The 23,980-nt window shown below is 43.7% G+C and overlaps 1 protein-coding gene across 4 annotated transcripts in view; it reads right to left on the reverse strand.

Annotated features, from left to right (window-relative positions):
- Positions 1-1,025: 1,025 nt before the first annotated feature.
- MRPS33 (mitochondrial ribosomal protein S33) overlaps positions 1,026-23,980 on the reverse strand; it is a 70,928-nt gene continuing 47,973 nt past the window's right edge. For 3 of the 4 annotated variants that reach the window (XM_033957888.1, XM_033957886.1, XM_033957887.1), the window contains exons 2-3: positions 18,581-18,839; positions 1,285-1,449 (exon numbers count right to left, since the gene is read on the reverse strand). In XM_033957888.1, the coding sequence (XP_033813779.1) occupies positions 1,344-1,449; positions 18,581-18,795 (321 nt within the window). In that variant the 5' untranslated portion in view covers positions 18,796-18,839 and the 3' untranslated portion in view covers positions 1,285-1,343. Of the gene's footprint in view, positions 1,450-10,831; positions 10,881-18,580; positions 18,840-23,980 lie in introns of all 4 variants that reach the window. The other variant, XM_033957889.1, reaches the window with a different exon arrangement.

Here is a 23,980-nt window from a genome sequence, read left to right on the forward strand (position 1 = left end):
CCAGATATTGCCAAGATGTTGACAGAGCACTGGGAGACTCCTGAAGGCCCCTTGCGAGTTATCAGGACTTTTACACAGATGTATCCGATGGCTTTGGATTTCAGCAACTGTTTATCTCACCTGAAATGGATGCATTGGTAGCACAAATGACTAAACGTACTTCACTGCCTAGTGAAGGAGTACTTTTAAAGGATGTGCAAGACCACAGAGTGGGTTTAGTACACAAAAGACAATTTGAGGCCCTGTCCTTAGGTCTTTTGGGTATAAAGGCGGCAGCTGTGGCTTCTTTTGTTGTACATGCCTGCTATACCACATTGTGTCAAGCCCCATTGGCAGAGGACAAGGCATACTCCCAGTTCCTAGTTTATAATGTACTGATTTTTTTTGTGTCATTATTTGGTATACTATAAATGCAACAGCAAAGAACATTCTGTTGGATAGAAAAACGGAACTCTTCTTTCACATTGGCTTCCTATAACCCACAAAATCACCTATAAAATTTTACTGTTAATATTTAAAACAAAAATTATACATGTACCAAGTTTCATGGATAGATTATTTGTCCCTTATTGCTCACCAAGAACCTTAAGATCCAGTAATCAATACCTTCTACATATTCCTTCTATAAAGACACCTTTTTTATGACACCATACGCACGGGTGCTGAGGCTGTAGCTTATACCACTGCGCCACACATTCCATACATTGGAACTCATTACCATTATCTAAGAGGAAGAAAACACTGACAAATGTAAAATGAATCTAAAAACTTTCTTAAGGATGCATATGACTTACGACCTCCTGTCTACCCCAGACCACTGATTATTGAAAATAAATAAATAAGGAAGAGCATAGCTCCCCTTTCCAATTGTGCTATCCTTTTCTCCCTCTTTCCTATAAATGATTGTAGTTCTACCTTTTTTTCCTTGTTTCAGTTTGTCTTGAATTTGTCTAAAGTATTAATTATATTTTCCCATTTTTTATACTTTTTTAATGTTTTTTCTCTGTGGGGATGGGTTTTGTTCTCTAAAATGCTGAGCTTACATGTTCTTGGTTTGTTTCATGTTTGATGGTTTTGTTGAGCTCAATAAAATATATTTGAATATACTTTTTTAATGTAATGTACAACGCTTTGACAATTTTTAAAGCAGTATATCAAATTTTAAAAAACTTGGATTTTGCCATTTTTGCATAGAGAATCATGTCAAATTTCAGTTCAACTCAGATTCTATGTAAATGTCATCTGTCACACACAGAGTGAGCAGTAACTGCCGGCGATAAACAATGAGGTCTCCAGGGTTTTTTTTATTATTCAACAGAACAGTTTAATTTTCCTGGACAGCATTACTTCTTCTTAGTAGCTCTCTTTCCCTCTCCTTTTTTTGGGTGTCCTTTTCCACGCAGTTTCCTAATTCGTTTCATCTCTTCTTTAAAATCTTCATGCTCATCTCTAAAGTGAAAATTCAAGACAAATGGTTAAATATGTGACTTCCATTAAACAAACCACCCAAATCTTGCTACCTTCTCAAAAAGATACCTAACTGGTATCCATTTGTTGTTAATTCAACATCTATCTTCAGTTCACTTAAAATTAGTTAGATCAATGAATTCATGTGTGGCACAGTACAGAACAGGGGTAGGGAACTCCGGTCCTCGAGAGCCGTATTCCAGTCAGGTTTTCAGAATTTCCCCAATGAATATGCATGAGATCTATTTGCATGCACTGCTTTCAATGCATATTCATTGGGGAAATCCTGAAAACCCAACTGGAATACGGCTTTCGAGGACCAGAGTTCCCTACCCCTGGGTTAGAGCTACCTCCCGGGCTGCTTTTAATTTCCCCTTGATGTCAACTATCGACTGCTGCAGCTCCACAATTGTTGCTACACAGAGCTCAGAAACTACAGCATCTGTATACCCTATAAATGTGGTAACCACTGCCATGTTGTTACTTTCACGTTAACTTGGCCTGCCGCAGGTCAATCACCCGAAGTTTGAAACTATTACTAAATTAGAAGAACTGCTTTCCCGGATATACCTCTCCATGCTGGATATCTCTATGGGAGTTCAGGCCTGAATTTCAGCCTGCCTGTCCGACATTACCGCTTGGATGTCTCGCCGCCATCTCAAACTGAATATGGCTAAAACTGAACTCCTTATCTCACCTGCCCCCTCCCAACATTCTCTATTTCAGTGGATAATGCTATCCTCCTTCCTGTCTCGTCGGCTTGACTCCTATCTCTCCTCCTCTGCTCAGATCCAACAAACCATCAGATCCAACAAACCACCAAATCCTGTTGCTTCCTCCTCTATAATATTACCAAAATCTGTCCTCTTCTCTCTGATCACACGACCAAAACCCTTGTCCACACTCTCATCAACTCGCACTTAAGACTACTGCAACTTACATCTCTCGGGTCTCCCGCTGCCCATCTCTTGCCTCTTCAATTCATTCAAAATTCTGCTGTGTAACTCATATTCCATGAGAGCCGCTATTCTCACATTACACCTCTCAAGTCACTTCATTGGCTCCCCATCCATCTCCGAATACAATTTAAACTCCTCTTGCTGACTTACAAGTGCATTCGCTCTGAAGCCCCCCCACTATCTCTCTGTCAATCTATTGGCTTTTCCGTATTCGCTTACGCAGACGACATTCAATTATTACACCCTCTTGATCCCAATAATTCCTGTGAAATCTCAGCCATAAACGGAAAACTTGAGCAAATTCACCAATGGCTTGACACAAATAGATTAGCCCTTAACATTGAAAAAACAAACATTATGCTCTTTCCTTGGAAAGACAGTCTTAAACTTTCTTCCCCAATTACCATTAAGGGCATTTCCTTGAATTTAGTTCATAAAATCAGGATCTTGGGAATAATTTTTGACGATAAATTATCTTATCACGACCATATTAGTCATGTAGTCAAAACCACTTTTTATAGGTTACGTCAAATTCGTTCTATATCTAAATTCTTATGTTCAAAATCTCTAAATATTCTAGTTCACTCACTAGTCATTTCTAAAATTGACTACTGTAATGCTCTGTTTAAAGGACTTTCTCAAAAGGAAATTAGACGTCTGTAAATTATTCAGAATGCCTCAATTAAACTCATTACGAAAGCCAAAAAATTAGATCATGTCTCTCCCTTACTTGAGAAAGCTCATTGGCTTCCTGTCACTCACCGCATTATGTATAAACTATGCCTTCTCACTTTTAAATCTCTGGCATCTAAAACCCCAGCCTTTATTTATAGGGTTTTAATTCCGTACACATCGCCTAGACTTCTGAGGTCAACTGACCAAAATTTGTTGGTCATTCCCTCTCTTAAAGTAATTAACACAAGGCGGCAGACTATTTTTTCTGTCACGGCTCCTCAATCTTGGAATTCTCTTCCAATTCACCTAAGAGATGAAAAGAATCTTGGAATATTTAAATTAAAGTCTTCTTTTTCAAGATGCATTCAATGTTTAATTGAACTGCTTTTGGCTCTGAAACTTTTTTTCTTTACTACTTCTATCATTTTTTATTCCCCATCCTATTGTTTTTACCTTTATTGTTCTACTTTTATATCTAAATTGTATTTCATCCCGAGTTTTCCTCTTGTTTCTTTTTTTATCAATGTATGTCTATCTTAATTTATTATGTATTAGTAGCTACAAAACTTGTTGTTTATATTTGTAATTTTAATCATTATTATGTATAAGTAGCTATGATACATTTCTTTTAAGTTTGTCTCCCCTTATTTTGTACTTTTGTAATTTTATTACTTTGTACATCGCTTAGAATTCGGAATAAGCGATTAATCAAATGTTATAATAAACTTGAAACTTTCACTTATCTCCCCCTATGCCCTCCCCATGATCTCTGTTCATTGGGCAAGCCCTTCTTATCTGTGCCCTTCTCTTCCACTGCCAACTCTAGACTCCGTCCCTTCTTTCTTGCGGCGCCGTATGCTTGGAACAGGCTGCCTGAATCAATATGTCGTGCTCCCTCCCTAGCAGCATTCAAATCCAAGCTAAAAGTCCACTTTTTGAATCTGTCTTCAACTCCTAACTCCCACTTACTGCTGTCAGATACCTATACCCACTGTATCATTTCATCTTCCATAATCTCCCCAACCTGAAATGTCCTGCCTAAATTAGATTGTAAGCTCTTCTGAGCAGGGACCGTCTATTTGTTAAAAAGTACAGTGCTGCGTACATCTTTCAGCGCTTTAGAAAAATAAATAGTAGTAGTAGTAGAACTACTTTCCTGACTCTGTTATTGCTAACCACCATGGGGGTCGCTACATTGACACTTGGGAAATTGCTAAAATTCATGGAGGTAAAGCAGAGCAAAAAATTTAAGCAACCATTTATTGAGTGACATCACTTCCTCCATACTTAGCAACAATTTTAAAGAGGAGTGATAGAGAGAGACTGGATTGGGAGTTGGAGGTGGAATAAAGGAGGAGAAATGCTGGAGGAGAGTATTATTAATAATACATTTTATCAATGCTGTCATCCCAAGTAATATAGAGAAGTGGATACCTGGCATTGTGTGGGAAGCAAGAATTAGTAAGATATGTTTCTTTATTTTAGAACCCACTCGGCTTTCTTGTGAAAAGATTAAAGGTTTTAATTAAACTTTCTGGATACCTGTAGTAAAATACCTTAAGCTGTTTAACTGTAAAGGCGTTACTAGGAGTCACTCAGTGGACTGGGTCTATGTTGTGGGCTGTTTAAGTCTGCATTTGTTACTGTGCTAATAAAAAAAAGTAAAAAAAAAACAAAACAAAAAAAAAAGGAGGCGAGGGACAGAGAGAGAGAGGTGTTGAACCTGGGGTGTGGGAGGTAGGAAAGAGAGAGGGGGGAGGGACAAGGCACAGCTAAGAGATGCTTGACATGGAGTAAGAATAGAGATATAGAGCAAAACTAGAAAAGGTGTGGGATAGGAACACAGAGGGGTATTGTTGATCACAAGGGGAAGGGACACACAGAGAAGATGATAGCAGCCATGGAGAGTGAAGAGATTTCAAATAGGCGACCCTGGAAAGGCAGAAAATCAAATGGAAAATTAAAATGTTGAGATAACAAAGGTAGAAAAAGTGAAGATGCTTACCTGAAGGAGGTGTTCTCCAAAGACAGTAGGTCAAATATTCTCACAGCTGGATATCATCATCTGACAGAGCCCAGTGCGAATGCTGACTAGTATATATAGAAAGTAGAAAATTCTAACAGCATCATACCACGCATATCGATACCTTCCTGCCTGACATATAAGTGCAGGTTCTTCAGTAGAATATTATAACTGTAGGAATATAATTCCTGGGGGAGGTGGGACGGTATGTGAGAATACCTGACCTGCTGTCCTTGGAGAACATTTGCTACAGGTAAACATCTTCGCTTTCTCTGAGGACAGGCAGGGTGTTTGTCTAGTAGCACTAAAGAAATTAGTAGTAGTAGTAGTAGTAGGTGAGAATACTAAGGCAGCACTATACATCAAAACATAGATCATCTCTGCTGAAAAGAGCTTATAAACTAGTCAAAACAGGCTAACTGGACAAGAAGGTGCAACAATACATTGTGCTCAGGTGGGAGAATTACAGAGAGAATGATAAGACAGATATTAGTGCTTAGAAGGTGGGTTGGAGTTTGGAATTGTAAGCAGCTTCATAGAAGTGGGCTTTGATTCTGGATTTGAATATTGCCAGAGACAGAGCTTGTATCGAGTCAGGCAGTTTTTTCCAGGCATACGGTGCAACAAGGTACAAGGGACGGAGTATGGAGTTGGCTGTATAGGAGAAGACCTATAAGAGAGACTTATTTGATGAGCAGAGGGCCTGGAGGGAAGTGTGGGAAGAGAGAGGAGATACTGAGGAGCTGCTGACTGAATATACTTGTAGGTCAGTAAGAGGAGTTTGAAGTGTATGTGGAAACAGATAGGGAGCCAATGAAGTGACTTGACGAGAGGGTTAATGTGGGCATAGTGACATTGAAGGAAGAGGAGGTGTGCAGCGGAGTTTTGAACAGATTGAAGGGGAGAGATGATTAAGCACAGGGGTGTCCAACCTTTTGGCTTCCCTGGGCCGCAATGGCCAAACAAATTTTTTCTGGGGCTGCACAAACACTAACACTAGCCGATGAGCAAAAAAAAAAAAAAAGGTTGAGCAGGTCCCAAATTTGCAATCACTAATATAGAAGATGTACGTATCTAATAATAAACCTTCATTAAAGGGACACTGTGGAGAGGAACCCAAAAAAGCAGTAATACTTACCCTGACTGAGTGATCCCTCCACGTGTACCGCTTACAGTGGGAACAGCCACAGGCTTCCGCATCCCCATTCTTATGAGCAGGGATGCATGCTCCTGGTTCTCCCATTCACTTCTATTACAGTTACGGTGAGCCTCTTCAGAGATGAGCCTCATTAGAGCAGGGATGCTGAATCAGTTGTCAGCAGCGCACATGGAGAATCGTTATAATCAGGGTAAATATTACTGCTTTTTTGGGCCTCCCACTTTGAGCTTAGGCTCCCTCAAAATGAGTATCTCCCCTGCTGTAGCTAGTAGGGATCCCCAAGCCTCACCAAGGGCCACCTCCTCCCCTCCAACTTCCCAAATTCTGCAGCTGGCAGCAGTATTGCAAAGTGGCTGCCTTCCTTCCTCCCTGCCCCCCCTTGGCATTCATGCATGCATGAAAGCAGTGGCAGCTTGAAGATATTGCCATTGGCTGCAAAGCTTGGAGATTTGGGGTTGCAAGACTGGAGGAAGATGTCTCTAGTTGGCAAGGTTTGGGAATCTCCACTAGCTCAAGTATTTGTAAATAGAACTCAGGCAGGGAGAAACTTTGGTGCCCATCCTCTAATTATGGGCTCCAGTCCCTCCCCCAAATCAGCTGTATATGACTACGCCACTGAATACAAAAATAATTGTGATGCACATATCCCAAAGCTAACATATTCCAGTTAATAAATTCAAAATAAAACCATTTTTTTTCTATCTTGTTGTCTGGATGTTTTGTTTTTTCATCATCTTGGTCCCAGTTTCTCTTTCTGCTTTTTGTCTGTCTTCAACTAATTCTCTTTCCAGTGTCTGCTGTCCATTTTTTTCTCCTCTTCTCTCGTTCCATTTCCTTCTTATGCCTGTCTCCAATGTATTGATTTTTCCTTTTCAGCTTTCTTAACTTTTTCTTTTCTTTTTTGCCTCTGTCCACTCAAATCTTGCCTTCTTTCTCACCCTTCTTCTTTTTAAATGTTCATCTACCTCTTAATTCTCCATCTTCTCTCAGTTCCTAACTCTCCCATTTCCCAGCCTCCTATTTCCTGCTGTCTACTCCCCATTACCACATTTCTACCACTGTACTCACTGCTTTGTCACTCATCTTGTCATCTCCCTTTTGACCTCATCCACCTGGCTCACCACTTTAAGAATCCCCTCCATCTCTCCTCTGGTCAGGCTATAATTCCCTGTCCTTTTCTTTCTATCTCCTAGCATCTTCTTATCCCAGCTCTCTTCCCTCCTGCCCTCCTATGGGTGCATCTCTGCTCCTCTATCCCCATGGTCCAACATTTTGCTCCCTCTCTTTTCTGTTTTTCTTCTTCCCTCCCCCCCTTTGATGCTGAACAATGGAATGGAGGGGGAAAAAAAGAGAGATGCTGTATCTCTCTGCCTTCCATCCCCATATCCAGCTTCTCTCCCTTTCTCTTTCCAACTGCCCCCATCCCATCTCTCCCCCTGCCTGCCTGCCTTCCCTAGGTCCACCATTTCTCCCTTTCTCTTCCCAACAGTTCTCCCTTCAAGTATCTCTTTCCCTCTTCCTCCACACCACCCCAGGTCCAACTTTTCTCCCTTCAGACTATTGCCCACCAAATCTCTGCCCTGTTTCTGGCCATCATCTCTCTGTCATCTGTTTCTGGCCCTATAAGCTCTCTCCCCACATCCAATCTAGCACTTCTTTTAATACCCTCCCCCTCTATACTTAAAAAAAAAAAAAGTCCAGGAGGCTTCCTCGGCCCAGTATGTTCTTCCCCTTCTCTCTCCACAGTTGCACCATCTCTTTCCCTCTCTGACACCCAATTCTCCCTTTCTGTTATCTCCCTCACCTCTGCATCTCTTTCCTTCACTCCCTCCATTCTTCCATCTTAAGGCTCATGCTCCCTTTTATCTTTCCCTTCATTCTGTCTCCTTCACTGCTGCCCCCAGCCCTCTCTGCCTTCTCCTGAAGGGCTACTGCTGCTGGTGTCTTTAACTCCCAGTTCCTAAGCCCGTTGATTTTAAAGATTATTTTAGCACAGGGGAAGATCTTGGATCATTATGAGACTGGAGAAAAGAGGGCATAGTCCCTGAAGTTCCCTCAAATCTATGAGCTGTACAGAAGGAGGGGAGGGAGGGAAAGTGGTGGTGAGAATGAATGAACTCCGCGCCGCCCTTCGGGACTAGAAACCACTGGATGGGCTTCTCTCTGCAAGACGCATGCGGCCCCGCTCACGCTCGAGGGTGATGCGGTGTTTTCTGTCTTGCCGGCGCCTTCCTCCATCTTCCTGCAGTGTTCATTGAAAGCCGTGGGCAGCAGCTTCCATGCGCCTCCTGCGGCTGATCTGGAAGCGTTCCCTCTGACGTCACGACGTCAGAGGGAACACTTCAGGGTTAGCTGCAAGAGGCAGGGCAGGCAGGAGAGATCGGGGCCTGGGGGGTGTCAGACAGATCTCTCTTGCTTGCTCCCGGATTCTCCTGCTCTCTGCTGCCATTCTCTGCAGTGCAGGCCTCCTTTAAAACCACGGGCTTGCGCTGCAGAGAATGGCGGCAGAGAGTTCGGGAGCAGGCAAGAGATCTGGGCTAGGCTGAGCCCTGACAGCAGTGACAGGAGGCTGCTTCTTCTGTAACTACTGTCGGGGTGTGCGCTCTGGCCGTAGGTAGGGGGCGTGTAGGGGGCATGCTAATGATCATCCCCATTTGCATGCAGGCCTTTACTGAATCAGTCAGCCGGCATGCAATAGGAAACGGATCGTGCACGGTTTGGAGGTTTAGTGAATCCTGCCCTTTGTCACCTATCCCATGACACTAATTTTCTCAGGAGCTTCTTGTGAGTAACTTTATCAAAACTTTCAGAAAATCTAGATACACTATATCAATTGGCTCCCCTTTATCAACATGTTTATTCACACCTTCAAAGAAGTCAAGTAAATTGGTGAGGCAAGATCTCCTTCGGCTGAACTCAAGCTGACTCCGTCTCATTAAATCATGTTTGTCTACGTGTTCCACAATTTTATTTTTTTTATAAGCGTTTCTACCATTTTGCCCGGCTCTGAAGTGAGGCTTACCAGTCTGTAATTTCCCGGATCTCCCCTGGAGCCCTTTTTAAATATCAGCATAACATTGGCCACCCTCCAATCTTCAGGTACTATAGATAATTTTAGCAACAGGTTACAGATCACTAACAGCAGGTCACAAATTTCATGTTTGAGTTCTTTTAGTACCCTGGGCTGCACACCATCTGGTCCTGGCAATTTATCACTTTTTAACTTGTCGATTTGGCTTAGTACATCTTCCAGATTCACCGAGATTTCTTTCAGTTCCTCTGCATCATCACCCTTGAAAACCATTTCCGGTTCAGGAAGATCTCTTACATCTTCTTCCGTAAAGATTGAAGCAAAGAATTCATTCAGTCTTTCTGCTATGGCCTTATCCTCCCTGAGCGCCCCTTTTGCTCCTTGATCATCTAACGATTCCACAGATTCCCTCACAGGTTTTCTGCTTCTGATGTACCTAAAAAAATTGCTATGAGTTTTTGCCTCTTTTGCAAGTTTCTCTTCATATTCTTTCTTAGCTGTCTTTATCAATGCTTTGCATCCAACCTGCCACTGCTTGTGTTTCTTCTTATTTTCTTCATTTAGATCCTTTTTCCCTTCTTTAAAAGGATGTTTTTTTTGGCTCCGATAGCCTTCTTTCACTTCACTTCAAGATCTCAATATATCTACACTTTAGAGGAAAGGTTGGAGAAAGGAGAAAGCTCTAGAAGAGAGGGCATAGGATGAAGTTAAGAGGTGATAGGCTCCAGAGTAATCAAAGGGTGGGAGATGCATGGAACAGTCTCCCAGAAGAAGTGGTGGAGACAGAGATTGTGTCTGAGTTCAAGAAGGGGTGGGATCTCTTAAAGAAAGAGATAATGGTTACTGCGGATGGGCAGATTAGATGGGCCATCATGTTTCTATGTTAAGATGTCTCTAACCTACTGAGGAAAATCTCAAATACTGTTGCTTTAGTTATCTGCCCTTCTATTATGCTGGAGCACGCTCCTTATAGGTTTCTGTTATGGTTGACAGACTTTGTGAATGTATGTTTGGAAAAGGGTAAATATCTAAAAACAATATCAGCCATTGCCTTGACCCACATACCTAAAGCCTTAGGATTGGATTAACTAAAGTTGAAAACTTCAGAACAGTGGCTGGAATACCTTGACCTGCAAACTGCTAGAATTCTGTGTAAGTGCACAACTATCAAACTTTTTAAGCCTGACAGATGTTTTATCAATTCACAACATGGCTTCAGGGCAATGCATAGCACAGAATCGTTGCTGTTATCGAGTTAATCTCAGCAAAGGTAAACAGACCGTATTACTGCAGTTTGATATTTTGGCTGCACTCGGACAGCCTTTATTACTACTCAAACTGAATAAATTAGGCTTACATGGAGTGGTATTAAAGTGGTTCATGGAATTCTTAGGAAGGAAAGATTAAGCTCTTACTTCAGTAATCTTCCTTCTTGTAAACCCTCGCTCTATTCCTGAAACTTCTTGCGAGAATTCTTGTAGTAAGTTTCATTTGCATACTTTCTCCTCCTCTCTTACCTCTGGGATATCCTTCAATTCCTCAGTGCGTAACAAAGCAAACTTATACCTGGAGAGGACACAGAAGAGGGAGGCATTCGGGGATACGCCCTGAGAAACATGTCTGAACTGTTCATATTATCATACAATAAAATAAATAACCAAATTCAACATTTGCAAGAAAACAGAACAATTTTAACATTTAGAGCTCAACCTACACTAAAAGTGTGGTAGAATGTTGTATAATAATAATAATTTATTCTTGTATACCGCCATACCCAGCGAGTTCTAGGCGGTTCACATCAATTAATTAAGATCCGCGATGACACGCAGATTTACAACTTTTTATCAGAATTGCAAGGAGCGAAGAGGGTGAGGATAGAAGGTAAGGAAGAGAGAAGAGATCATGAAGGAAGGAGAAGAGCAGTGCGAGGGGGGGGGGGTGAGGTTTTATTGCAGGAGTAGGGGGGGGGGGTTAAGGGTCCTGTTCGCAGAATAGGTGAGTTTTGAGTAATTTTCTGAAGCCGAGGTATGTGGGAGCCTCGAGTACCATTTGGGCTAGCCATGGGTTCAGCTTAGCTGCCTGGAAGGCGAAGGTTTTGTCTAGGAATCTTTTGAGATGACAGTTTTAGAGAGGGGAAGGCGAACAACTGAATTCTGCGGGATTTCTTATTGGTGCAATTAAGTTTGAAGTGAAGATTGATGTATCTTGGCGATGAACCAAATACTGTTTTGTAGCAGAAGCATGCGAACTTGAATAGAACTCTGGATTCGAATGGCAGCCAATGAAGTTGATGGTAAAACGGGGTGATGTGTTCCCATTTGTTCAGGCCAAAGATGAGACGGACGGCGGTATTTTGGATCATTTTTAGTCTCTTGATGGTTTTCTTCGTGGAACTCAAGTAAATGATATTGCAGTAGTCCAGTATGCTGAGAATGGAGGATTGTACTAGTAGGCAGAAAGAGGTGTCGTCGAAGTATTTTTTTATGGTGCGAAGTTTCCAGAGTACCGAGAAGCTTTTCCTGACTGTAAGGTCGGTGTGATTTTTCTAGGGATAAATGTTTGTCCAGCGTGACTCCCAGTATTTTTAAGGTTTGTTCGAGGGGAAAAGCCATTCCTTTCACTTGAATTGTGGTGTCTTTGATTTTGTCTTTGGGGGTGGCTAGGAAGAATTTAGTTTTGTCAGGGTTTAGTTTTAGTCTGTATGATAGCATCCAGAGTTCAATCTGATTGAGTATGCTTGTAATGTAGTCGAGTAGTTCTGGTGTGAAACTGGTTAGAGGGATGGCTATTGTGATGTCATCTGCATAGATGAAAAATTTGAGCTCGAGGTTATGTAGGAGGTTTCCCAGGGAGGCAAGATAGATATTGAACAGGGTGGGGGATAGGGGGGAGCCCTGCGGAACACCGCAGGAGTTGTCCCAGCTATATGAGAATGAGTCGTTCTTGAGTACCTTGTAGGATCTATTTCTTAGGAACCCTTGGAACCAGTTGAGGACCTGGTCGGAGATGCCGATGTGAGCCAGGCATTCTAGGAGAATGTTGTGGTCGACTAGGTCAAAAGCGTTGCTCAGGTCGAGTTGTAAGATCAAGGCACTTAAGCCCAGACTAAAGAGTATGTGCAAGTGGTCGAGTAGGGAGGCTATGATGGTTTACCACCCCTTCTGCTATTTTGGTGAATAGCGGGATGCTTATGATCGGTCTGTAGTTAGATGGGGAGTTTGGTGGTTCTTTCGCGTTTTTTATGATTGGGGTTATCATAATATAACCTTGCTCTGGTGGGAAATTTCCTGTGAATAGTAGGAAGTTAACCCATGTCAACATGCTGGCTTTGAAGTGGGTCGGGGCAGTTTTAGATTGAACAATGCAGAATATGCAGATTGTATTCTTGTTAAGACCTGTTAAGGCAGTTTTAGATTGAACAATGCAGAATATGCAGATTGTAGTCTTGTTAAGGCTGGAAAAAGAAACAAGATGTCCAAATTGCTGGTACCTATTGAGGCAGACAGCAGGCGAGTTTATAGCTGACAGGGCGGGCTTCAGGAATAGAGCGAGGGTGTACAAGAAAGAAGATGACCGAGGTAAGACCCTAATCATTTCTTCTTGTACAACCCCATTCTATTCCTGGGCCATAACAGAACAGTCCCTCAAACTTAGGGTGGGACTGATAAGCCTGCTTCCAGAATCGAAGATCCAAACGAGGAATGCTGCTTGGCCACCACGTCTAATCTGTACAACTTCATGAATGTATGCAGAGTAGACCAAGTGATGTCTCTACAAATCTCTTCTGGGGAAACTGCTGAAGACTCTGCCTATGAGGAAGCAACATCTTGCATGGAGTGGGCCTTCACCGAGATAGAAGGATGTTTCCCAGCTCCGATATAGACAGAAGAAATGGCCATATAAATCCATCTGGAAAATGTTGCCTTCAATGCCAGGCAGCTCTTTTGGGCCGCTCCAGCCAGCACAAACAGATGATTTGACAATCAAAATTTGTTTGTGACTTCTAAGTACCGCAGCAAAAGCCTGCACATATCCAGAATGAGGCACCAGACAAATTGCCCGCAACACTAAGTGGTTGATTAACCACTTCCTCTGGGAAGGGGACCAGCATCCCTGAACTGGACTTCCCTCTCGGTGTGCTCCCCAGCCGTAAAGGCTGGCATCCGTCATCAAAAGAATTCATGTGAAGACACGGAGGGGAACTCCTTTGGAAAGAGAGAGAGGATACAACTATCATAATAAACTTTGAAGTGCCTCCGCCATCCAAGGGAGCTGCTGTTGCAGCAGATCCTTTTGCGGGCATGTGGTTTGGTTGATGGATGTCCCAGTCTCATCTTGCCCTTTGTTTGGCTGGCTCCTTCTTTCTGCGCTGCCTACCTCTGCTGGTGCACAGGTCCCTGCAAACCTTTCAGTCACCAGTCATTCTTGCCCTGCTGGTGCACAGGTCCCCGTGGACCTTCCCATCACCAGTCACTCTTGTTCTCCTCTGCACCAGGCCCTCTGTCAGCGCCAGTCAGTACTGGTATTGAGGGCTTACCAGGAGTTAGGCTCATCCCAGCATTCCTCCTACTGAGGATCACTCTTAAGTCCTAGTTTCCCAGGACTTCTTAATGTGCACTTTTCTTTGGAGAGTCTTGAATAGTATCTTCCCTCTTCTTTAGGGTGAATGAATTTCAGTTCAGTCAAAGACCATTTAGAAACCTCTAACCCAGAAGAGGAGATTTCCCCCTTCCTTTTCCAGGGGTTTTCCTAGTCCTGAGGGTCTCTTACATAGCTTCAGTCCTTTTCCACTACACCTAAGCACATATGCAAATTAGGTTCTTCAAAAGCAAATCAGTTCACTTTCTCCTTCTGGGATTTCTTTTATCAGCAGTCATCCTAAATGGAAGGATAGGGGATATTTGGGACCTGCCAACATCCTCCTAGTCTTTCCGTACTGACTAGCTCCTTCCCAGCAGTATTGCAGTTCCCCCAGTCATATCCCTGCTCCCAGGGGCAGCTACACAAGGGGACAATAGGGAAAGGGCACTATTGAGAAAGGAGCGCTTCTTTGAGTGGGCTTAAGTGCATCCTTGCCCAGGGTACTACGTCCACCACTGTCGCAACCATTGATCTTAGCACCTGTAAGTACTGCCAGGCCGGAGTGGGAGTGCTCTGAAAGTTTTGGATCTGTTAGAGGAGTTCTTCCCTGTGTGCCTCCAGGAGGAATACTTTGTTGCTCTCGTAGCAAAGTGGGCTCCCATATATTCTAAATCTTGTGTTGGTACTAGGTGGCTTTTCCAAAAACTGACCACCCAGCTGAGCTTTTGTAGTAACTGGACCACACGTTGAACCACTAGGTGTCCCTTGGATTTGGATTAGAGAATGACACGGTGACGGTTTACCCGCGGCCACCGGATGGATGGAAGGAATTGAATGAGAAGATGTGGAAAGCAGAAACCAGACAACAAAAGTAGAAAAAAAAATTATATTTATTTATTTATTTTTTGCTTTAGAATAAAGTAGTATATTAGTTGTGTTGATAAAAATTTATAAACCAAACCCTGCAAGCTGAACATCTTTCTCTAGTTCAGCAGCAGGAACTTTGATTTATAAGAAAGGAATAAGCTAAATATTACAGGACTAAGGCTTATATGGATGCAGCGGGGATGGTGACGGGGCGGTGAATGGGATGGCAGTGGCGGTGACGGGGCGGTGAAAGGGATGGCGGTGACGGGAACGGCGGTGATGGGGCGGTGCAGAGGATAGATTTTTTCCCCGTTTCATTCTCTAATTCGGATACAAGATACAGATGGACTAAATTCCACATGGAGGAGTCTCTGGCAAAGAACATCCAGAAGAGAGATAAATCCTTCTTCAGGTATATCAGTGACAGAAGTAAAAACTCAGGCGGATTGTACGTCTTAGGAAACCAGATGGAGACTATGTGGAAAAGGATTCCAAAAAAGCCCAACTATTAAATGAATACTTCAGCTCAGTCTTCACCCGTGAAGCGCCGGGGCTTGGCCCTCAGCTACAGACAAGGGCTGACTCAGTTGACCCGTTTAGTAACTTCGAGTTTACGCCCAGCAGTGTCTACAGTGAGCTGTCAAAACTCAAGATTAACAAGGCAATGGGGCCTGACAACCTACACCCCAGGGTGCTTAGGGAGTTGAGTGATGTCTTGGCGGAGCCACTGTCAGCGCTCTTCAACCTCTCCCTTAGTACAGGCAGCGTCCCGTTGGACTGGAGGACGGCTAATGTCATTCCACTCCACAAGAAAGGCTCAAAGATGGAGACAGCAAACTACAGACCAGTGAGTCTAACATCGAGTCTAACATCTTTACAGAGAAAGGTAGGGGTGGGTCATTAAGGTGGGCAGACTAGATGGGCCGTGGCCCTTATCTGCCGTCTATTTCTATGTTTCTATGTTTCTATCGATAGTGAGCAAACTAATGGAAACTCTAATCAAACACCAATTGGATAAGATCCTGGATGAGGAAAATCTACGGGACCCCTGTCAACATGGATTTACTAAGGGGAGATCATGCCAATCCAACCTGATCAGCTTCTTTGACGGGTGACGGGGAAGCTGGATGTTGGGGAGTCTCTGGACATCGTGTACCTGGACTTTAGCAAAGCATTCGATAGCATACCACACCGCAGGTTGCTGAGCAAGATGAGTTCTATAGGATTAGGTGACACATTGACGAAATGGGTTGGGAACTGGCTTGGTGGTAGGCTTCAAAGGGTAGTGGTGAACGGCACCCCCTCCGAAATGACGGAGGTGATCAGTGGAGTGCCACAGGGCTCGGTCTTGGGCCCAACCCTATTCAACATCTTTATAAGAGACTTGGCAGAAGGGCTTCGAGGTAAAATAACATTATTCGCCGATGACGCCAAACTAAGTAATGTAGTGGACAAATGCACAACGGACGAAGATTCAATGCCCAACAACATGATGCACGACCTACTCCTACTGGAGCGCTGGTCTAGGACCTGGCAACTTAGCTTCAATGCCAAAAAATGCAAAGTCATGCACCTAGGCAACCATAATCCATACAAGACTTATACCCTTAATGGTGAGATCCTAACAAGAATGGTAGCAGAACGAGACTTGGAGGTGATCGTCAGTGAGGACATGAAGGCTGCCAGTCAGGTAGAGCAGGCCTCATCCAAGGCAAGACAGATCCTAGGTTGCATACGCAGGGGTTTCGTCAGCCGTAAGCCGTAAGTCATTATGTCATTGTATAGATCCATGGTGAGGCCCCACCTGGAATACTGTGTGCAATTCTGGAGGCCACATTATCGTAAAGATGTGCTGAGACTGGAGTCGGTTCAGAGAATGGCCACCTGGATGGTCTCGGGACTCAAAGATCTCCCGTACGAAGAACGGTTAGACAAACTGCAGCTATACTCGCTCGAAGAGCGCAGAGAGAGGGGGGACATGATCGAGACGTTCAAGTATCTCACGGGCCACATCGAAGCGGAAGAAGATATCTTCTTTTTCAAGGGACCCACGGCAACAAGAGGGCATCCGTGGAAAATCAGAGGCGGGAAACTACGAGGTGACAGCAGGAAATTTTTTTTCACTGAAAGGGTGGTTGATCGTTGGAATAGTCTTCCACTGCAGGTGATTGAGGCCAGCAGTGTGCCTGATTTTAAGGCCAAATGGGATCGACACGTGGGATCTATTCACTAGGCAAAGGTAGGGGAGGGTCATTAGGGTGGGCAGACTAGATGGGCCGTGGCCCTTATCTGCCATCTATTTCTATGTTTCTATGACTTGTATGTCGATTCTGCGCAGGTGTGCTGTGACCCACCAACATCACCTTGATGAAGGTATGAGGTGCTGTAGCTACTCCAAAAGGCAAATCTACGAATTGAAGTACTGCTCCAACACATGGAACCTCAAACATTTTCTGTGGTCTGGAAAAATGGGAATATGCAGATAGGCCTCCATTAAATCCAGGGAGTCCAGAAATATCCCTGGTGCAACTGACGCAATCACCAACCTCATCGTTTCTATTCAGAACTGTGGGATTTTAAGGGCCACATATACTGCTTTGAAGTCCAGAATCAGTCTCCAGTCCTAGGTGCTATCCTCTGGGATGAACTCTATGGCTTTTATATCCAGCAATCTCTGTACTGTTGCTCTGACCTTTGCTGCTTTTTCTGGTTTCTCCGCCAGGGAGCCTCTGCAGAAGAAGATCCGGAAGGGGACGACAATCAACTTGTACCCCTCCCACAGGATGTCCAGCTCCCAGCAATCTGTGGTAATCTCCAACCACTCCTCCCCAAATTGCGAGAGCCTCCCTCCAATGTGCAGAGGTTTGGCAGCCAGCTTGGTGTTGTATTTGCTTATTTGGGGCTGTAGTGGAGCAGCTCTTGAAGCCTGTGGGTGCCTAGTTCCTCCAAATCTTTGCCTGGAGGTTTGGTGTCTGGACCAAAGGACCTCCAGAATATTAGCGGTACCACCTGGATGTCTAAAAAAAAAAAAGTGCAGTGCCCAGACCCCTGAGGGGCTTGAGGCCTGCTGTATGGTAAGGATTTCACTTTTGAACACTGGTCACAAGAACATCCAAGCCTTTATCAAAAGTAACCACCTGTGAAATGGCAATTTACTTAGTGTTTCCTTTATGGGAGAATCACCTGCCCACTGTCTAATCCACAGCATTTTGCGGCTGGAGACAGAGTAAGTAGACAGCTTTCTCACAACCCTGAAAAAGGTCATACAGGACATCAGCCACGTAATAGATTTTAGAGACACCCCCCACACCCACACAATCAATCTGCCAGGCTGTTACTCGTTGTGCCATGCTGTGTGCTGGGAGCTGCAAGTTGGAACCTGTAACAGCTTATAGGGAGAACCTATGCCTCAACAAACCTGGAACCTTGACTGCCTGTATCTTCTGACCATCTCTCGGGCCCAACGTCCCAGTTGGAGACCTCAATCTCCTCCGGAGCCTATGCATACAATCTGGGGGGCGGAACACAGTGAGCCCCAATCCTGGATCAACTGCCATGGAGCCAAACCCACTAGTGGTTATAATGGGCATGACAGGAGGGGAGGGCCAATGATGTTTCCAACCCCCAGCCTGGTTGTGATCCCAACTATGGATTTTGTGACTCCATTTGGGGTTGTGACCCACTATTCGGAAAGAACTGGCCTAAATCATATAGACAATTTTCTTGGACAATGGTGTAAAGAATGAAGATAAATAGCTATTTAGCATCAGCTTTAATATTCTGGGGTGCTATTGTGCTGTGTTGCAAATGTTACACACCTGTAGAGTCCCAGAAAGCGCAGATTTCTCATCAATGCATAGTAAATTTTATGCTGGGGGTACCATTTATATACATCTTTCCTCTTGGCCAATGGCTGCTCACTAAATAGATTCACCACTTTCATGGACTTCTGGTCCGTTGGCCTTGCAACTTCTCCAAAGATCCTAGCGCTTAGGCGGGCCATGCGTAAGGCATAGCTGGACAGTGAGGTCATCTCACAACAGAGTGTATATGCAGATCGCGTCCCTTGTAATCAATCTAATAAATGGTAGACAAAAAATATCCACAATCTGTCACACTGAGCCAGGGTGAGAAAAAAATTAATCACTCTCTATACAATGACAATAGTTGCCTATTTTTATTTATAGCACTATTTAATGTTGTAGATCTGATAGTCCTTCCCCTTTACAATCACCATCACCATGATCAGTGCTACATCCTTCTCCCCCCCCAAATGTATTTCATGAATTAGATCAGTTGGGGGGCTTGCAGATGAGGGGAAGGGACATTAGGTGGACAATATTTATTTATTAATTTTCTATCCTTTCTCCCAGGGGAGCTCAGAATGTTTTACATGAATTTATTCAGATATTCAAGCATTTTTCCCTGTCTGTCCCAGCGGGCTCACATCTATCTGATGTACTTGGGACAATGGGGGGATTAAGTGATTTGCCCAGGGTCACAAGGAGAAAGCATGGTTTTGAAACCACAACTTCAGGATGCTGAGGCTGTAGCTTTAACCACTGCACCACAATCTCCTAATGTGATGATGTGGAGATCAGTTCATGCTTTCATATTGGAGAGTGTAAGGAAGTTGTTGTGTTTTTTTTTTTTTTATAAACATATACTGGCCTCTAAATCTGCACCTGGGAGCAGCTAGCTTTCATATTGATCCCTTTAACAAGGATCAGTTTACCTTTCCCGGAGTCTGCTTTTGCCTTGCACTGCAGACACTTCCACTTGGTGACTGGCTGAACACTCAAGGGATTCAGGATAGTAGGATATAAAATGCACTTTTTCCACCCCAAAGTGGGTGCGTCTTATGGAGCGAATACACCTTTTCTCCCCTCACCCCCGGTTTCTTTTTTTAACTGGTGGTGGTCCAGTGTGGTCTCCTGCTGGATGGCTGCTTTTCTCCTTGCGGAGCGGCGAACGCAGGAGCACGACCTTTGCGCTTCCTGCCTGGTCCACGCTGCTCCATGATTGGCTGCTGTGATTGGCTTCCTGCCTGGTATGCGCTGCTCTGTGATTGGACCTTCCCCTTCCTGATGCAAGCAAAGCCACGCCCATGCCCAGTCTTGGGCAAGCTTAAGTGTCCTGACACATCTTCCTTAACTGCGACAAATATCTACAGTGTAGGTGCCTTCCTCAGGGTTTAAAAAAAAAAAAAAAAAAAAAATTTAGAAAACGTGCATCCCAATTGAGACACCGTTTATAGAATCTGCCCCTAAGTTTCCACATGGTGTGCCTTGGAACTACACTTCCACCTCCGAATCCACGGCTTCAGCATCCGCGGATTCAGTTATTTGTGATTTTTTTTAAGGTGGAAAAAAATCCCCAAAACTTTATTTCGGACCTTCCCCGCCTCCCTCCCGGCTCCCCCCTGGCCTTACCTGGTGGTCTAGCGGGCTTTCAGGGCAGGAGCGATCTTCCTCCGCTCCTGCCCCGTGCAGATGGCCAATAGGAAATGGCTGCTGTGAGCTGCCATCGTAGTCTCAAGAGACTATGGGAGCTCATGGCAGCCATTTCCTATTGGCGATCTGCACGGGGCAGGAGCGTAGGAAGATTGCTCCTTCTCTGAAAGCCCGCTAGACCACTAGGTAAGGTCCGGGGGAGGATCAGAGCCGGCACAAAGTTATTTGTGATTTTTTATACTTCACAGTCTGGCTCTGCCCCTAACCCCCGCGAATACATTACATTAGAGATTTCTATTCCACTATTACCTTGCGTTTCAAGGCGGGTTGCAGAAGAGTTATAGAAGGAGGAGTACAAAGAAGATATCTGGTCATTTCCAGGAAATAATAGAGAGGAGATCAGGTAGTTTTGGGGAGTCGGGAAGTTAGTGGGGGAAAGGGGGAATTTGTGGATTATGATTTTTTTTATGGATTTCTTGAAGAGTATGGTTTTTATTTCTTTTCTGAACATCTTGTAGTCTGAGGTTATCAGCAGATTGGAGATTTGGTTGTCTAGTTTAGCTGCTTGAGTGGCTAGGAGGCCATCATATAGTTTTTTATGTTTTAACTTCTTTTATTGGAGGGTGTATGAATGGAGTGTGAGTTTTCCTATGTCTGGTTGAGGTGCTTTGGATGAGGCGGCCGCTCAGATAAGCCGGGCTGCCCACATTCACAGCCCCAAACAGTAGGCAGTACTATTCAAAACTACAAACGGAAACAGTCTAACCCATCTGAACAACCGCCCCATCCAAACCACCCCAACCAGCTCATAAACAGATCTCACCATGTACTTTCAAAGTTGCAAAGAAGTAGAGACCAGAGATTGAAATTTTTTGGATTTACGTGAGGGCAGATATTGCTGAAGTGATGAAATTTATTTAAAAAGATACTTCATATAACAGGAAAAGAAAAAGGTATAATTGGATGCTCTGTTTGCCAACATTGAGTTTTGATACAGACATCTACCAAACTTGTTCATTGTCCTACCCTCTCTACCAGGAGGTACAGACATGCATACACTTGCCCCAGAGGATTTCTTCAAAGTGAATTCAACTACGAGAGACTCATGGGGCAATTGAGGCTTATCAAAGCCGGGTAAGCGTACCACATTATAAAGAGATTCCAAACGTTTAGGAGCCACTGGTACAGAGAGAGGAGTCTCTAGGTTTTTATAGAAAGTTTCCTTCAGAATGGCATGGAGTGGAAGCTACAGTTCTTTTGATGGCGCGCCGAAGGCGCACGTCAAAGGCGCACGTCAAAGGCGCCTTAGCGAGCGCCTTTGCGAAGCGACTAAGAAGCGAACAAAACTACCCACTACAGTCCACCTAACCAGCTGTCACGAAACCATACTCCAACACTAGCCAAACTCAACACCACAGAAAATCCACTCCATCAACAGAAAACGAACATCACCAAGCCAAATAAGGAAAAGATCTCTCCACCTCTTCCCACAACTACCATATCCATCACTGTCTGAGCCACCATGAAAACCACACCACAAATACACCAAGCTATCCAACTAATTACTCTACTCCTAACCAACTGGAAGGCAACAGCAAACCACATTTACCCAATACCAACTATATCCACCTCCAAGGGAATCACCCACTCAACCAGACGGCTCTCAATAGACAGAAACATACTATCAGATCTACACTAACCAACCCATCACACCAACCACAAGAAATAGACTGACAAACCCAGACAAGACCAAAACGAAACCCCACCAAAGGTCACTCATCTACCCAAAAATAACTCAAATCACACAAACAGAATACTCCACTCTCACATGTAACTACGTGAACATAAGAGCAATAGGCCCCAAGACAGAACACATAAAAAACTGGATAGAAGAAGAAAACATAGATTGCCTTTTCCTCACGGAAACTTGGCTTACATCAGACTCAGACCCCAGAATAACGGAAGTCTGCCCAAAAGGATACAAAATAATAGTGGTATGCAGAGAAAACCAAAGAGGAGGAGGAATTGTCATCAGAGCCAAAACCTCCTTGGACCTAAAAATACAAGACAAAACAACCACCCCATACTTGGATCTACTAGCCTGTCAACTCTCAAGCACATCACTCAAAGGAACATTAACATGCATGCTCTGCTAAATAACTCCAGGAACTCAGCAAAACCAACCTTCGAAAATTTATTCTACTGAAACTCACTAACGACAACCTACAACTTAATTCTAGGAGACCTCAACCTCCACCTTGAAAACCAATCTCAAAAACAAGTTAAAAACTTACTATCATACCTCGAGGCCCTGACATACAAGATTCTTGACCCTCAAACCACATATGAAAAAGGACACCAACTCGACATTGAAGCCTACATGTCCCAACAGTCCACTCAACCAGAAATCCACACATCAGATACTGGTACCATTCCCTCCTTCAAAATCAACTGGACTAAAAATAAATTACACAAAAAATAACCTACAGCTCACGTCAACACATCGACCCCAACAAATTCTGGACAAAAACAGACACCATAATCCAAAACTACAACCCCCAAAGACTTCATAGCACAATGGAACCACCTAGGTACAGCGACCCTAGATGAGCTAGCCCCAGAACAACTCAAAACCAGAATCCATAGAAAAATCAGACAAATGGTTTGACAACGAACTACTCCAACTCAAAAGACAATGCAGACAACTAGAAAGGAAACGGAGAAAAGATAGCCTAGACTTCACAAAAACAACATGGAGAACACAACATCAAAAATACAAACAAAAGCTGAAAGAAAAAAAGAAAGGCATACTACACAAAGCAAATAGGAGAAAGATCCCAAGACACAAAAAAGATTTTCCAATTACTAAAAGAACTCACAGACACCACACCATACCTGACAACAAACAACTCCCCCCTTCTCTCAGCCACCTTATTAGTCGCATTCTTCAAAAATAAGATCTCAACTATAAGAGCCACATTCAATGGAACACCCAGCAATCTAGAAGAGATTTCAACTTACCCTATAGAGAAAGAATCAATAGCAGCGGATAGAACTTGGGCCTACTTCGCACCCATAAAATGGTCTGACCAACAAATTATATAACAAATACAGCCACGCAGCCTGTGACCTTAACCACTGCCCACCATACCTACTGAAAACCTCCAGTATGCTATTCCATAAGTTGCTCCTACAATGGATACAAATTTTACTCACAGAAGGCCAGTTCCCACAAGACCTCAGTGAAATCATAACTCCAATCCTAAAAGACCCCAAAGGAGCAACAGACCAACCATCCAACTACAGATCCATAGCCTCAAACCCACTCTACGTCAAGCTAATGGAAGGCCTTGTAGCTAAAGCCCTAAATGGATATCTAGAAAACCACAACTTACTCCACCTACTCAGTCTGGCTTCAGGACCAACTACAGCACTGAAACCCTGCTAGGAACACTCATGGACATCGCGAGACAACACCTCAGTACAGGCAAAAAAATGTTAATCATACAATTAGACCTCTCCGCAGCCTTTTATCTAGTCGACCATGACATCCTCTTGCAAACTTTAGACTCAATAGGAATTACAGGAAAGGTACTAACATGGTTCAAAGGTTTCCTACAATCCAGAACATATAGAGCCAAAACAAACAAAGAAAAATCAGAACCATAGGCCAACCCATGTGGAGTTCCAAGGATCATCCCTATCTCCAACACTTTTCAACCTATACATTGCCTCACTAAGCTCCTAACTAGACAAACTAGGCAT

This window comes from Geotrypetes seraphini, chromosome 9, assembly GCF_902459505.1.
Source record: "Geotrypetes seraphini chromosome 9, aGeoSer1.1, whole genome shotgun sequence".
NCBI lineage: Eukaryota > Metazoa > Chordata > Amphibia > Gymnophiona > Dermophiidae > Geotrypetes > Geotrypetes seraphini.